The sequence below is a fragment of the Amblyomma mixtum genome, chromosome 3 (assembly GCF_055824585.1).
Source record: "Amblyomma mixtum isolate Tamu chromosome 3, ASM5582458v1, whole genome shotgun sequence".
Classification (NCBI taxonomy): domain Eukaryota; kingdom Metazoa; phylum Arthropoda; class Arachnida; order Ixodida; family Ixodidae; genus Amblyomma; species Amblyomma mixtum.
The window spans coordinates 176295490-176312231 of record NC_143014.1 but is presented as its reverse complement, the minus strand read 5'-3'; the positions used below and the strand labels follow the sequence as shown (position 1 = coordinate 176312231).

The window sequence follows — 16742 nt, the reverse complement described above, 5'->3', positions numbered from 1 at the left end:
GAGGCTGTAGGATGGCGTAGGCTACAGACGAACACTTTTCCTAACCTGTACATATACAGCAAAATGTCACCAACGCAATTCAGATCAGACTGTCCCTGGTGCGGCGGTACACCTACACTCTATCACATTACCTGGGAGTGCGAAAGAAACATAGCATTCCACAATTATCAAACACCGAGTGAGGAGCAATGGGAGAGCTGTCTCTCCAGCAGCGAGCTCGAGGTCCAGAGGGCCTTGGTACAGCACGCTGTTGAAGCGGCACGACTCAGTGGAGCCCTGGACTGAGGGCCCACCCTTGCTCGAAGACTCAAGTCGCCAGCGCCCAAGCAGGACGACCAAGAAGTCTTCATCTCCGCGAATCTCTTGAAAGAGCAATAAAAGTTTTCTCTCTCTCTCTCTCTCTCCTCTGACGCCGCTGCCGACGCGATCGCGCACGATCAGCATGGCCGCCGCTGGACCATCTGCGCAAAGCAGGGTGGAGAAGCCTTCTCGACAGCCGCGAACAGCCTGGACTGACGAAGAAACGAGCTAGGGCCTTGATTCGTCTGTGGGAGGACAGGCTATGCGAGCTGCGGGCAGAAAAACACAACGCTGGTGTTTACAGCGAAATCGCCAACGCCCTCGGTGAAATGGGGATACCGCGCACTAGGCAGCAGGTGCAATCAAAGATTGACAACCTGACTCAACGATACCGGTAAGTACCGCAGCAAAAAATAGACACCTTAGCATACCGTGCTATCGTTACCGGTACCGGAGTACCTGGAGCCCGCGCGCAGTCAATGCGCATGCGCAGATCGCTTTGACGGCGCCAGATGGCGCCACGTACCCACGAGCTGCGCGCGCACCAGCAGCATCAGGGCCAATCAGCGCGTGCTCAGCGGCGGTGGGCGGGCTCCCGGTACTCCGGTAGCGGTAACGGTAACACGGTATGCTAAAGGTGTCTAATGTGAGCATGTACTACGCGCAGGGAGTGCGGGCACAGTCATTCTCTGTTTTGTCTTGCTGCATGAAGCGCACTAGCAAGTTTTTCGCAGTAGAAGGGAGGCTACAAGCGCCAGGCGACTGTCTTACCAGTTTGGCTCGTGAGCGCACTTGACGCTGCCGCCTCGCGCTCGTAGCTTCCACTCCACTGCGAACGGCTTGCGAGATGAAGTGTAGTAACTGCGATTTGGACGAGCGCGTGACGTGACGCGCGTGAAGAGCGAGGTATTAGGAACTTCTCGCGGAAACTGCGACAGTAGTGTTCAACAATTAATCGGTTCCTTGTAGTTCCCACGCTTGTATGATGTTAAGTTACATGTTTTTTTCCTTACCTTTCGCTGTCAAATATAATACATTTTTTACTTGAATGCAACATAAAGTGCTGTAAGTGCGGCAGGTGTCAGTGTGTTTTGTACTTTATGTAATTTTGGAGAATTCTGCTCCATGTGCTGGCCCTGGACACCTAAAGCTTGATAATTCATGCAGCTTTTCCACCTGGGGACTGTCAACCTTATGTTGGAAATGAACGATTGATTGACTGGCTCTTGTGTTCTCTTTCTACAGGAAAGAAGCACGCGAACAGACCACAGGGTCAGGTGCAAAGACTTGGCCCTTTTTCTTTGAGCTGCACCGGTTCCTTGGCCTACCTATTAATAATATTGTTCTGCCACGCCCATCGTCAAGGTCCTGCTTGTCATCGTCTGTGGCATTCTTCTAGTTCGAGCGATCGGGACGATCGCTTCGTGGCCCCGAGTCATGTGACGGACTAGAAGACGACGAAGCGGGCAGTGGCATGGGCAGGAGCGCTCGTGCTAGGCTCGTAGACATTAAATCATATCATCGCCATCGGTCATGCAGTCCTTTCTTCATCGCTTGCCGTCACGTAACAATATGTCTCTGGTGCAGGAGAGCGTCTGCATGCCACCGGCAGAAACAGTTGAAGAGGTGAGTCAACTTGTGCCCTCAATGGGTCAAGCGATATGCTTTTTGCTCACTGAGCGCATGCACCCTTCCATAAGGATGTTGTCAGTTTCAGGAGCGGTGTGGTTCTTGAAACACAACTCATCTTATTGTTTATTAACTAAACTGCACTGCTTTAATAGTGCTCGAGATAAAACAGGTTTCACTACCAAATCAGATGAGATGAATTTTGAATATGTGCAGTTACAGTGGCTTCAAGATGTGTTGCTTCCACTTCATATATGTCAAGAGCAAAACTCTGACGCGTGCTAGTTTGTACACAACTGAAGATATGTTTTGCAGTGCAAACAAGTACAACAAAAAAGCAGACTACAAACTGTGTTTGCTTACTACATCATCGCTTTGTCCCTGTCCTTACTTTCACTGCAAAACACATTTTGCCACAGGTGTTGGATGGTAATACAACTCACTAACAAAAGAGGCAGCAAGTACTGCAAGGATAGAATACTTCTCAAATTCTGTGCTTTTATACTTTTGAATAGGTGTCAATGCATTTGGCACAAAAACACGGAGCCGACATGATGCAGAATAAATTCCTTTATTGCAGCTGATCTTCAGCATGGAATCGGGCTCGAGCAGCAGAGACACCAGCAGCAGCCACACACCAGTGGATTCACCCAGCCCAGGTGAAGCAGAATCGCTGATAGTAATGGAGACATCAGATGACATCAGACATCAGATGCGCAACAAGTGCGCATCGATGACAGCGGGAGAGGCGCGAAGATGCTGAAATCCAAATTTTTGCTTGCGTGTTTTCTTCTTTCAAATGATGCGTTAGACATTGGTATACATGGGGAACCTTGCAATATTCATCTATGACCGCTAAATAATTTATAATTCAATTTCTTCTTGATGCTTTTTCGGTTTCATCTACCGAACGATGGCTGTGACGTATAGTTGAACTTTACGTCACGTGAGGCACAAAAAAACGGCAATATAACTTCTGATACGTCGTTTGTTGTAATTCTAGCTCATGAAGCAGGCTTGTTTAAGTGCTGTAGTGAGTTAAAACTACGTATTTGCATTTATACAGTTTTTCTGTGCCCCACGTGACCTAAAGTTCGACTACACGTCACAGCCATCATTCGGTTTATGAAACTGAAACAGCACGAGAAAAGAAATTCGATTTTAATTTATTTAGCGGTCTTAGGTGAGTAGCACACTGGTATCCACGTATTCTAAGGTCTAACGCATCATTTGAAAGAGGAAGACACACAATAAAATAGACACCTGTCGGAAGACATGCCGCTGCATTGGCTCTCCTTTGGGTATGACTCTACATGCACGTGCCGAGCGCAAGCCGCTGGCAGTCTTTTTTCCGCAGTCTTTTAGTGTGTGTTCTCCTGCCGACTGGACGCATACAATATTGGTCAACAAAAGTGTATGTTCAGCTTTGCCTGTGCCTTCTTCAGCCCTGCCTCACATCCGCCTCAAATTATAGTTGATTTTAACTATTTGACTGACAGCAGAGCTGTGCCCTCAATTTCTCATCGCATAACCTGTGCACAAACACGGCTTTCATGCACTACCAATTGTCTGTTAACTCTCTACAAAAAAATCCAGCCTAATCTTGGACACACGGCTAACAACATACCAAAACTTAACACTGCTCGTGTCTCAGTGACTGTGACGCGCTAACAAGAAATTGTAAAATAACATGCAGACAAGAAAAAAAATGCACTGGATTCCAATCTCATATAGCCGAATGCTGGCTATTTCTATTGCAAAAAAAAAAAAAGCTATATGCGCAACAGCAAACACTCCCAGTGAGTATGAGACTGTATTGAGCATGAGCATGAGCCCTCTTTCAGCTGAGCAAACTTACAAAAAAAAAAGCTTGCAGCCCATGTCCACACGCTTGTTAAAACAGACACTCTTTTTTTAGCACACTCTAGTTATAGTTTACATCACATGAAATACAATGTGTCGAATGCTCACACTAATTACGTTTTTGAAAGACTTCATACCTCATACCTACTCTGTTGCATATGTCCCCACAGATTCTGGATTTCGCACTCAAAAATTGTGCTGATCAACAATTTAAGAACTGCATAGTCAGCTTACTTCTAGAAACCTGTGCCATACTCTACTCACAATTTCTGGGTTTCAAATTTCCTTTGTCCAGACTGAAAAAAAAAACATATATTTCTCCTTCTAATTGCACATATATATATATATATTTAACACTTTCATTTCTAGTCGAGGTACTGACATTATTTTTGTTGTGGTTAAGCACGAATTCTGTGACGCTCGTCTCTCGTGTATTCACCGCATTATGATCGTTTTGTTGTTGCTGATCACGGCGTTTGGGTAAACTTTGTTTCTTAGGACATTTTTTCACACTTTAACTGTATTATTTTGGGTGCCTGTATTATCTCACGTGCCATTTGTATTTATTCTAATATTGTTGTTGTGTTATTCTTAAGCGGTGTTCCCTGTAATGAACTTTGCCTTTTTGGTACACTTTCTAACACTCTGGCGCTGTCTTTAACTTAATTTGTGGGCTTTTATGCATTTCCCCACATAGCCTCTGCTAAAAAATGCTACAAAAGTGACACAATTTTGTATGTAATCTGTGTATTCATGTCACCTCTGCGTGTGTGTGTGTTTTTGTTCCTTTCGGCCATCGCAGTGCCATTTTCTGTCTTTATTTATACTTTTTTTTTCCACTCCTGTAAAGGAGGAGCCTATCCATGTGGTTCTCATGTGCGACCCTCATGTGGTTTTGTTTCCTTGGGCCATCGCAGTGCCATTCTTTGTCTTTATTTATTCTTTTTTTCTACTCCTGTAAAGAAGGAGCTTTCCATATGGTCTTCATATGCAACCTCACCTGGTTTTGGGGGTCCACATGCCACTGTGTGGAGACACTTAGCTCAGCCGCGTCCTCATGCTTTCTTCTGGAGTTGTGCGGGGCCACACAGAGGCGGCTAGAGGCGTACACAATTGGCAGGCACTTCCCTTCTTTTGTTAACCACCCCCATGCTTTTTTTTTTTCCCCCAACTAGTCGCGTGTCCGCCCAGGCCCACCTCCCTCTTTCACCTCTTTCACGCGGCGCCTTTGCTGGCGCATCTTGGCGCATCTTGATTTTTCTCATTTTTCTTTTTCAAGCCCTGTGTGTGCCATGTTCACTGCTATAAGAAGACCCTTCCATGCACTGTATGATCATTCTTGAAAAAGACCAGTCCCTGGTCGAAACGTTGAATAAATCTGTTAAGTTTTTCAATGTGACTTCCCCAACTTAATATATTTTTTATCAGTTGCCTTGAAGATTTTGTTATCCCTTATATATATATATATGCGCCCCCCGCCGCGGTGGCTCAGTGGTTACGGCGCGCGGCTGCTGACCCGAAAGACGCGGTTTCGATCCCGGCCGCAGTGGCTGTATTTCGATGAAGGCGAAATTCTAGGGGCCCGTGTACTGTGCGATGTCAGTGCACGTTAAAGAACCCCAGGTGGTCGAAATTTCCGGAGGCCTTCGCTACGGCATCTCTCATAGCACGAGTTGCTTTGGGACGTTGAACCCGAAGAAACCAAACCAAACCATATATATATACCGGGTGTCCCAGCTAAATGTAACCAAACTTTTAAAAAAGGCGAAGTGTCCTAGTCCAGTGAAACCACCTGAGGGTTGTTCATAGTCGCGTGGCCTAGTCTCGAGTATTTTTTTCGCTCTTCAAACTTAATTAATTAGTTAAGTTTAATTAGCTAACTTTTTAATTATTGACTTCAGGAAGAAAGTGTCAATGCAAAAGTTTTAGATCACCTCGAAAAACCGCTAGTAGTGCTGTTTCCGTCAAGTTACCATTTACGTAGCTTCATTTATTGGCCTTAAAAGAAAGTTGTCACGTGACCAGCTTCTCGCTCACTTCTCTGCCCCAATGTGCACCCAAAGTCTCATCGAGGAGAGGACTTCAGAAAAAATGGATTTTATTCTTTAAGGCGTGTCTTGGGACTTTGAAGTGGCACAGTTGTCATGTGGAAGCTTTTTCTTATTGTGCGGGTTATGGTTAAGGGCCAGTAAAAAAACTACTTTATGTAAATATTACTTTGCTGCAAATGTCTCAGTAAGCTGTTTCTCAAAGCGATCTACAACTTTTCCTTTGGCACTTTGTTCCTCAAGTCAATAATTAAAAAGTTAGTTAATTAAGCTTGACTAATTAGTCAGCCTTGAAGAACGAAAAAAATACTGCAAACTAGGCCACGCGACTCTAAACAACCCTCATTTGGTTTCAAACGGCTAGGACACCCCGTGTTTTTTAAAAGCTTGGTTACATTTAGCTGGGACACCTGGTATATATATATATATATATATATATATACCGGTTATTTCAGCGAACACTTTCAAAAATTCTCATAAGTAGAATTTTCTTGGTAAAGATATGGCTTTTGCAGCATAGTATTACACCAGAAAACCGGTGAATCGTATTAGGTAGTACACTGGTTCACTAATTTTTAATAATTAATTTTTTAACTATTACAGTTAGGCACCTAGTTGCAATTAGATATTTATAGCCGGTCATTAGTAATAGCCATATCAGTTTTTAGAATTTCGAAAATGCGATTATCCTCGGCGCTGTGGCTCGACAAAATTTAGCTTTTTCGACTAGTTACGTGCACTGGAGGGGATGCTTTGCCTGCATGCTTTCGATAGTGCATGTATTTTTAGCACGATGCAGCCAAACTTTGTCGAGCCACAGCGGTGAGAGTAATTTCGTTTTCGAAATTCTAAAAACTGATACGGCTATTACTAACGACCGGCTACAAATATCTAATTGCAACTAGGTGCCTAACTGTAATAGTTAAAAAGTTAATTATTAAAAATTAGTGAACCAGTTTACTACCTAATATGATTCACCGGTTTTCTGGTGTCCGCCAACATTGGTAATACTATGCTGCAAAAGCCATATCTTTACAAAGAAAATTCTACTTATGAGAATTTTTGAAAGTGTTCGCTGAAACACCCGGTATATCAATTCTTCTGTCTCGCTGTTACGTTTACCCTTTTGATTCCCTGCACTCACATATGTATCCCTTCTATGTATTGTTTTTTTCTCTACCTTGGAGTAATATGTCATTATATCTTGTGCATTTTATTTCTTAAAGGTATGTATTAGATATATCCTGTTTGCAATTATAGGCTCGTGTCCATATTCTATTTTGTATAACCAGATGCGATGCATTCAACATTTTATTCTGTTAAGGGGTGGGCAGGCCTTCGTCAGGTGCTGATACACCTTTTGCCTACTCTCCCTTGGTTCGGTTTCCAATGCTTTGTAATGCAGACCAAAATAAACAATAAAAAAAAGGAACTGGCTACATTCATTGACACTTCACAAGTTCTATGTGTAAAAGCATCAACAATCTCCCCTCTCGAATTAAGTGCTCAGTGGTTTTGGTGTTAAGCTGCTGATCGTAAGGTTATGGGTTTGATCCCAGCTGCGGCGGCCATATTTCGATGGAGCCGAAATACAGAAACGCCTGTGTGGTGTGCCATGTCAGCGCATGTTAAAGAATGACACACGTGGAGCATGGATAGCACCGACTACAAAAAACAGGGCAGAGTCCCATTTAGATGAGCACTAGTGCTTTTCCATACCCCCTGCTTGCGCTTATAGGCACGAGCTTCCGTACTCTGTCAAAGCCACGTGTGGCGTGTGTCAGCTATCTGCTACACAGAGAGAACCTAAGCAAAAAGCATTATCAGCCAAAAACACCCCTTTAATTGTTCAAAATGTGCTCTCGTGTCTTTTGCGGTCCCAACAGCTGACGGCAGCAGTTTCTAGACACACATTGGAACAATTGCAGCACCACCTGGGCACTGCAGGTTGCCTATACTCCATCGCAATAAAAGAAATTCTTCCGATGCTGGCGCAATTTTAATGGTGCACGGGCAGCACGGCCACAGAACACCGTGGCTATAGTCAGACACAACTCCAGAACAAAGCAGTTTTTCCTCACCAAAGGACCCCCTTCCTGCCAATGGCATTGGCCGATTCTCAGGAGCCTGCTAGTGTAACAATGCGGGGCGTGGCAGAGGAAAGTGGATAGCCCCCTCCCTCCATGGCCAGGATAGTCTCCTCCCTCTATTGTCACGCCGCTCCCTGCATTGTCATGCTAGCACATTGTTCATGAGAATCAGCCAAACCATAGGCTTGGAAGGGGGTCCTTTGTAGGAAAAAGCCACTTCATTCTTGAATTGTATCCACCATAGTATTTTTTGTTTGGTCTGCACTAGGCAGGGTCAAAGACCCATCCTTTCCACAATTTTTCTCTACAGCTCAGCTGTTAGGTGCCCGTTCTCTGGGTTCACGGGGTTGCCGTCACCTGTAGCATGGAGAGAGTGAAAGCGCTTCGAAGGAGGAGGAGGTCAGAACAGATGAAAGGAGGTTTGTGGGGCGGTGGTAGCCACCATAGCTGTGGGCGTACCAGGCGCATCCTGTAAGAGGATGAGGTTGGAAAGCCAGAGAAGGAGGGCGTGGAGAGAGTGAAAGAGCTCTGAAGATGGAGGAGGTCAGAACGGACGAAGAGGTTCATGGTTCGCGTCTGAGCGCACTTTCCGCTCGTATAACAGTGTGACAACTCAATGCATCTGACTGGATGAACTATTTCACCCAAGTTGGCCACACTGATGAAAGGCAGCAAAAGAGGTCAGAATGGGTGAAAAGAGGCTTGCGAGATGTAATGGATGACAGGAGGATGCAACATATGCAACTGCAGCACTGGTAAACTGCATTAACGAGAGAGCATAATCAAAGAGAAATGACTTTTTTTCAAAAGAATTCAGCAAAAAGTTGAAAAAAAATCATGTTTCCCATTCTAGCACGGGTATATGGGGCAGCAAAATTGCGAGGACACTTTGGCAACTAAAGTGTTGAGAGGCGAAAGTCGGGGACACTGCCGTGACGACTTCCGGTGGATGTACGTCAAACTGCTCCCATGTCTATATCGATACCCAAATTATACATCTTCTGGGAATATTAAGTGCTAATTACACTTAACTACACATTTTCCATCTAATTTGACACAAATCCATTGTTTTTCCGACCATTCCGTGGCAATTTTCACTATGCTGCGACGGCTTCCGATGTATGCGACATCACACCGTTCTTGTGGCTATATCGACGTCTGCGCTATTTCAATGCAATTTTGACATTTTTTACTGTAATTAACTAATTACTCTACAGTCATCAAACGTGGCTTCTAGGTCCATTTTTTCCTCCTCTATCTGAAGCCACCACTCGTTTCCTCCTATCTTTTTTAGTTCCCGAGTTAAAACGAGTTAAACGCTGCCAAAGGTGTGACACCCTCTGCTAGCGGACGACAGTATGAGCCATTAAAGGCTTTCGCCTTAAAATCCGAAAGCTTTTCACTGATGAATAATGTATTAAAGCAATGCCCTAATGGTTGCACAAATTTTCACTCTAATAGAAAAGTATTTCCTAATCTTATTAATGCTATGCACCATCATGGTGACTTAAAAGATGTCCACAAGTTTGCAAAGTTCAAGAGACCATCAGTTATCTTTGCCAGCTAAATTATGTTCACAAAGTATTCTGAGTGAAGTTAAAACAGCATGAATTTCTTAATACTCACGCTGAGCATGGGATGACCAATTTCTAAATGCCCACCTAACCTGGCACAGGGAAGCACCAGTCCTAGCAGAAAACAAGGCAACTTAAACTTATCCCAGGCATGCTTTCTTCCTTCTCTAAGTTTACACCTCTCAGAGCAATAAAGTTGAAATAAAAGGGTCATGTCTCATGCAATTACCTGCAACCAGCCCATTATACACATGCAACCACTTTTTTCTAATGTTGGTCAGCATTAAAAGTGCAGACAAAAATACAAAGCCTGCACGTCAGCACCATTTGAAACAGATGCTAGTAATCATTTGCAGAACAAAGAGCAAAAGCTGTCATGGTCATTGCAACTGCACCACAAATACCTTTATTTTAAATCAAGCAGCATACCAAGTGCTGTGAAATTAAGTGTGCTCAGCAACAAATATCCGTTTCAGCCAGTTTAACACCATAAAGTCTTGCACAAAAACAAAGATACCTCAGTACACTGAGTAGCTACCTACCTTCAATTTGAATGCTTCATGATTTTCAGCAGTGATTAAAGGCAGGTAGCAGTGTACACAACACAGGCACCTACTATAGATTAATAAAATGCGATCATGTGCACTTGAGCATGTGAACTGAAAAATTACCATTGGTGGCGGAACTTGCTGCCAAATAGTATCATGGCTCAGGAACAATTATGAACACTGGTCATGAAAATGAAACATTCCATTAAATACCACTTCCATCAGCCATTTCCATTCTTACATTGCTGTACATTTTGCACTAGTTCTATTCGTCCAGATTAATGCGGTGCTACAACCTTGTGTAACGTACAGAATTAGAAAAAATTGGCCTCACCATATTAAAAGCCTTCTATTTTACTATGCAACTAGCGATGCCTGCACCTATATGCCCATTTCATAAAACTGCTACCACAATTCCTCAACAAGCATGCACTGGTATGCTCTATATCACCAGGCTTTTTGTTCTGCTCTGGGGAGGCACAAGCACTAAGCCGCCATAAAAAAATTTGCCTCGCTTGCATTTACAGCTTCAAAGAGTTCAAGAGAAGCAGCAGAAGTTGCTAAACAATAAGGTTTTTTTTTCTACAGCACCCTAACAAGCACCAAGAAGGTAAGAACTCTTCAGATGTAAAAGTACTTTAGGTGAAAATAAACAGGAACAGCTTTACAAAGTTTTCAGAGTAGTTTTGCAAGCAAGAAATTGGTGTCATTGCTCAAGCAACTATGTTCCCCTGCCTGTAACAGCTGCATCAGGCATTCTGTTGCAGCCAATAAAGCGTACTGTCATGAGCCCAACAAAGGTTAATGCAACAACCAAAGAAATAAAGAAGCTCTTAACACAAAACAACAGCAGATCAACAGAGTTTGTTATTTGCAGGCTATATTATACATAATAAGAACTGTTACACCTAAGAGTTCTTCCTTCAGTATAACAGGTTGGACAAGGTACTCGACATTAATACTCAAGAACCATTAGCTTAGCCAAAGGTACTAGCATGGATGTGTATTTACTTGCTCTCAATTCATACTGCACATTTTTCCATGATGACATAAAGCATAACAGAAAGAATGCGCAAAAAATAAATTCTGTGTGACAACCCGACATTCACCTGAGCAGTTCCTAGGCTTTGCATCACTATTAGCGTGCTGATGTGCAAGCATCACAGGCTAGGCATGCCAGTAGCTAGGAAGTCTCGTTTCTGCTCTATGTATTGCAATGTTATGCCAGGCTCTCACTGCTAGAAAAAAAAAAAATGTGCTCCAGAACACATACTGAACATGCTATCGTAAATTATTCAAAGCAATTCACTGCACTTGTTACAAAAAAAGTGGCGCACTAAATTTAAACATAAAAACATCATAGGCCATCCCAATTTAATGATGACAAATGCTTCAGAGTTGTTTTAGTCTAGTGCAAGCATTTAATGCCTCCAAGCTTGTGACACATGCACATCACTGTCAGCTTGCATCATGAATGCATCCGATAATATGCAAAATATTAATGCAAACACAAGTAGAAGAGCACAAGCATTAGTCCTGGCACTGGTAAATTAGAATGAGTGAACAAGAACTGTCAACAGAGAGCAAACAGCTGCCCTTAACAACATTGTACATGACACAACATTCATGCAAGTGCACATAGGAACCATAAATAAATCCTGGAAAGCAAGGAGAGATGGAAGTTGCAGGGTTCACGTTTTTGCTTTACATTTCACTCGGCTGCAGTTTGGAATGTGCCACATTCAACTATTCTGAGCCAGCCATCACAGAAAACAATTGTGCAAAGTGACCAAAACAGCGCTAGACTGAAGAATAGTCGCTGTCCTAGTACACATATTTCTTTTTTTTATTACACTTTCAGGCCGTAAGGCCTTTAAGAAATGCTAAAACTTAGGGTCCCCATAGACATGCTCCAGCAGACAAAAGCATAAACACATTTACTAGGCACGAACACAACTTGCACAGTGTAAATAAGGCAAGTTCCCAGACAAGAGGAGCAGAAGCAATTCCAATGGCCGTGTTAAGCAGCCTAACACAGTTCATGCCCAACAATGGTTCTTCCCATTCCAACACCAATATGACAGCTGCAATGAGAAGTGCACCATTCAACCATATGACACCATTTTTTACACACTTTGGTTTTTCTTCCCCTCTAAGTTTTACTCAAACTGGGTGAGTAGTGCCATCATTGAGACACCGAGTAGGAGGGCAAATATCTCCTTAACTGACTGCCAGAGACGAGTGTTCTCAAGCAACTCTGGGATGACCGAGACAGTGGCAATGTAGATGAACCCGCCAGCCGTGAAAGGCAGCACCCAAAGGTTGGCACTGCTGCTGACCCCGTCAGCAATGAGACTGCAGAGTGTGCCGCTTAGGCAGCCCACTGCTGTCACCAGCTGCATGCACATGGCCTGCAAGAAAAGGAGCCAGAACTGCCTAAGCATGTGCTCTCGAGGACAAGTCAATCCCATCATCACTCGTGTTTGGACTCCACTCAACGGTTTCACACATCCATGCAGAGTCATAATAGAGAAGGAAAACCAATACAACAGATTGGTTTTAGGGCATGTACGTTTTCTCCTCATCCAACATCACTGGCAATTTTACAGTATGCGTCATTACTAAGACACAGCTGCAGCACACAGCTGCTGTTCCAAGAGCCTGTAAAAAGAGCACTGCAGTTCACTCCCATCCACTTCACTATGCAAAGCCTACGATCCAGCTTTGTGCCATTTAGCTCAAGTGCCAGTGTACTAGAACCGCAGCCAATGAAGGAGCAGATGTGAAAACTTTTCCATGGGTCCAAATCCACAATTCTCGCACATCCCAAGTGTGGCCAAGAACGTGAACTTAAGTTCATAGCAGTAAAAGGCAAAGAGTGCTTAAAAATAGTTGCATGCACCAGCTTAACTAAAATGGCTTGTTGGTCAGTGATCATGGTTAAAGAATGCAGCGCGAAAAGACAAGGACAAACGAAGAAGTGGACAGGACTGGCGCTGACAACTACATTATCCCAATATCAACCCACTTCATTCCAGGTGGTGCTTCAGAGCTTTTGTGTACAGATGTGAGCAATATAAAAGAGAAAACAGTAAGCTTGCATTAAGGAACAATATTTAATTCTGCTCCTGCACTCAACTTGAAAAGGCACTAAAAGGTTCATACGGCTACAGGAAAAATGCTCAGGATAAGAGAGTATGCTTCTCACTTATATCGGCAGAGTGATCAAAGACTGCATGCCAATAAACTATTCCTGTAGCTCATGTTGCTTTGACCTGTACTTCCCAGCCAGAAAATTTGTGAAGTACCATGGCATACTACACAGAGGGGTTGAATCAAAGCAAAGCACGCACCCAAGGCATTTCCCAAAAGTAAATATGTACCAGCCTGCTAAACTTTCACATGTTCCTCAAATATAGATTCAGCCATAATGCCTTTTTTGCCTTAGCAATTAGTCATAATGAATGCTGCACTATGCCCATCTGACAAGCTTCCTCAAACCACCACTCTCTCCCACCTAATACCCATCATAATCACTTCAAAAGGGCACTGCAACTGTTTTTCCACAGCAGATCTTTTTGTTTATTCACAGAATTTCTCTGGTACTTCACGGACCAATGCAAAAAGAATTTTAGAAATCAGTTTGTGCAAACAAAAGTTATTCCACTTCAAAATTCAAAATTAAAAGATCAGACAAAATCACTCTTCACTCGCCCAGAGCCAAGGTTGGGAGCTACCAGTAAGTGCAGTGTCCGACACGCATGGAGCTTGCATGCCATTGTGTTTCCAGAGCCGTTCACACCACAGCTGCCCTTTTCAACGTCATCATCATTCTACATACACACATCCCTGGTACGATATATGCATCATAATGGTGCAGCCACAATAAGGCTGTCCACTGCCTGCTTGCAATCCATTGGAGGCTGGCAAGATTGAAAAGTTACTACCCCCTCCACCTCAAGAAATCACAATTATTCAAGAAACTTTCTGAAGGAATTGGCAATTTACGAAAGCAAAGTGTGGAGCAGACAGAAGTTAATGCTTCATGCACAAACTTTGGGACATACTACAAGACTGTGCTGTGTGCAGGCCACAAACATGAAGGCACTTATTTACAGTAACTGGAGGACCATGAGGTATTGCAAACAAGAAAATCAATTGTGCACTGCACACATGTTGATAACATGCACAGCACCTACAAGAAAACAAAAAAAAACCACTCACCTTTCGTTTGCTGTAGCCTGACTGCACCAGGATTGCAAAATCCCCAATTTCATGTGGTACTTCATGCAGGAGGATTGTCACCGTTGATATAAAGCCTGCCGTGTTGCCAGCAATGTATGATGCTCCTATGGCTAGGCCATCCGTGAAATTGTGCGTAAAATCAGCAGCCAGGTTCAAGTAGGCAGCCACTTTGATGTCTGATGGACGTTTCCCTGGACATGAAAAATGTGAGTGTGAGCCACAAAGCCACCGAAAAACCGCTGAGCTCATGCAGCGCAGTCCATTTCTATGGAAGAATCTGAAAAGCTTGACACAGGCACTTTTCGAGTATATCAATTTCCTGCTGCTAGCTTATGTGGTCCTATCACCATTAGCAAATAAAAAGCTGCCACCAACTTGAAAACATTTTGCTCGCATACTGATAGGCATTAATGTAAAGCTCTTGCGTGTTATGATGATTAGAAACTGCAAAACTCAAGAGCATATTTTCAACAATTTACTGCCTTTGCAACGTGTCAATGCAATTAGAGCAATCTTGTTGAACAAGTGACACTAATACCAGAGAATAAGATTCCTTAGGCAGGACAAATTTGCTCCAGTTGGCAGTGACCAACTACAAATTGAAACTACTGCTTACACTCAGTCCATTTAGGATTTTCTTGTCACAACTGTAGCATCAAGCTCGTGGAAATTTTAGTCATCCGGGAACGGCACTCAAAACTTAATCTAACAAGCGGATGCACACCACTGACGTGTCTTGTGCTGTCATTGTACAGTGCACAGTACTTGTGGCTTGTCGCAGCAGTCTTTGACCTTACTTGACCGCATCAAGTCAGAACGGTTTGGTTTGGTTTATTGGGGTTTAACGTCCCAATGCGACTCAGGCTATGAGAGACGCCGTAGTGGAGGGCTCCGGAAATTTTGACCACCTGGGGTTCTTTAACGTGCACTGCCATCGCGCAGAACGGAATAATGCTGTAAGCACACCAGAAAGATAAACGAAAACTTCCAGAGACACGCCCGGCTTACATGCCAGGAGCATGGTGCAAGAAATGGAGCACTCACCACCATCAGCACTCTTTTCGTCTTTCGCTGGGCTCTCAAGTTTGGCTTTCTCTCTGCGCACCAAGGCAGCGGCCGCCTCGCTTTTGGCATCTTCGGTACCGCTAGATTCTCCATCGCACTTTCCCGAGGGCCCCGTGTCGGCTTCTCCCATTCCCGACGGCGTCCGGTCCCCGGCCTGCTCCTCACGATGATCGTGGCCGTCAGCGTATTCATGGCTGTGTCCGTGACCACCCTTGATCATGCGCACAAATTTCTCAACCATAAGGAAGGCAAGGATGCCCGCAAGCACCCACAGGCCGACGCTCATGTCATGAGGTCCGTGAGAGTGGTCATGACCGTGGCTATGACTGTGGGCATGACTGTGCCCGGTAGCATGACTGTGGGCATGACTCTCATGTGCACCACCAGACAGATCCTCGTTGCCGTGCGGCATGAGCGCATGTGGGATAAGGTGGAGAAACGCATCGCCCAGCAGGCCTCCCGAGGCGAAGCTGAGGAGAACCTTGAGCAGTGACTCGTGGCCTGAGCGCGAGTCAATAGGAATGAAGAATAGGATGAGGAACGGCGCGACGCTAATAAGCAGCGTGGATCCTAAGGCGCGGCCCCAAAGAAAAGCGGTATCTTCGAACGAACGGATCGGCTTCTTCTTGGGACCATCCGACGCATGGGAATGCGAAGACGACGATGCAACGTGTCCATGGGAATGCCGGTTGGCCTCTTTGCTGGTCGCAAGGTGCGGGTCGTTGGCTGCGCGCGAGTACTTGAACGCTGCGGGTTCGTGGACGTGTTCGTGGTCATGATCGTGATCATGGTCATGGTCGTGATCGTGGTGGTGGTGATGCTGGGCCCCAACTAGCCAGAGTTCGGCACTCACTAGCGCTACGAGAATCGCCGCCAGGCACGCTCTGCGGCTTGGAGACAACATGTCTCTCGTTCGTGGATGCGTCTTCGCTACTGTAACGTTGGGAACGCGTCCACTACAAGAGCATGCTATCGGAATTCTTTCGTAAACGATAGACTCTCCAACTCTCCACGGCTAGGCGGGCATTGTGCCAGCTTTGCCGACGTGTTTTTAAATGCAAGCAATGCTTCCAACCCCCTGGCGGTTATCTAGAAGGCAAAAGTATATTTTCTGCTATTTAAAATTATATATCGATTAAAATAAAATACAACTCCTCAAGAAATATATTATTATAATAAAAATTGAAGATATGCATTTAAATAATCAGTTTTGTTGCAAATGTTCAGGGGCAGTTGGTGCTATTGCCTTATACTGCTCTACAAACTTTAGCAAATGTATGATTGCGCAGTTTCTACCGTTCAACAATTTGAGAACGAGCCGAAAACACAGAAGAGGAAAAAAAAAAAGTGAAAAAGTCGACATCAAGCCAAGTCTGCTCT

The 16742-nt window shown here is 44.3% G+C and overlaps 1 protein-coding gene and 1 long non-coding RNA gene across 4 annotated transcripts; one reads left to right on the top strand and one right to left on the bottom strand.

Annotated features, from left to right (window-relative positions):
* The first annotated feature begins 219 nt into the window (after positions 1 to 219).
* Positions 220 to 4139, top strand: LOC149352819 (uncharacterized). 3 transcript variants are annotated; one of them, XR_016290862.1, is made up of 3 exons: positions 220 to 694; positions 1888 to 1926; positions 2510 to 4139. It is a non-coding gene; the product is annotated as an uncharacterized LOC149352819 (long non-coding RNA). The 3 variants fall into 3 exon arrangements; XR_016290860.1 differs by having other exon boundaries at positions 270 to 694; positions 1546 to 1926; XR_016290861.1 differs by lacking the exons at positions 1888 to 1926; positions 2510 to 4139 and adding an exon at positions 1546 to 1832 and having other exon boundaries at positions 230 to 694.
* A 5739-nt stretch (positions 4140 to 9878) lies between these two features.
* LOC149352818 (zinc transporter Slc39a7-like) lies at positions 9879 to 16425 on the bottom strand. The gene is made up of 3 exons (XM_089582031.1): positions 15342 to 16425; positions 14277 to 14488; positions 9879 to 12463 (listed from the first exon to the last, which is right to left on the bottom strand). Exons 1-3 carry the CDS (start codon positions 16264 to 16266, stop codon positions 12212 to 12214), a joined length of 1389 nt encoding a protein of 462 aa, XP_089438157.1. The 5' UTR covers positions 16267 to 16425; the 3' UTR covers positions 9879 to 12211.
* Between the last annotated feature and the right edge of the window lie 317 nt (positions 16426 to 16742).

Coding starts and splice junctions, on each gene's coding strand:
- LOC149352818 (XM_089582031.1), bottom strand. CDS start 16,266: ATGTTGTCTCCAAGCCGCAGAGCGTGCCTGGCGGCGATTCTCGTAGCG. Junction 14,489..15,341: donor CGAAAAGAGTGCTGATGGTG/GTGAGTGCTCCA, acceptor TTTCATGTCCAG/GGAAACGTCCATCAGACATC. Junction 12,464..14,276: donor CAGGCTACAGCAAACGAAAG/GTGAGTGGTTTT, acceptor CTTTTCTTGCAG/GCCATGTGCATGCAGCTGGT.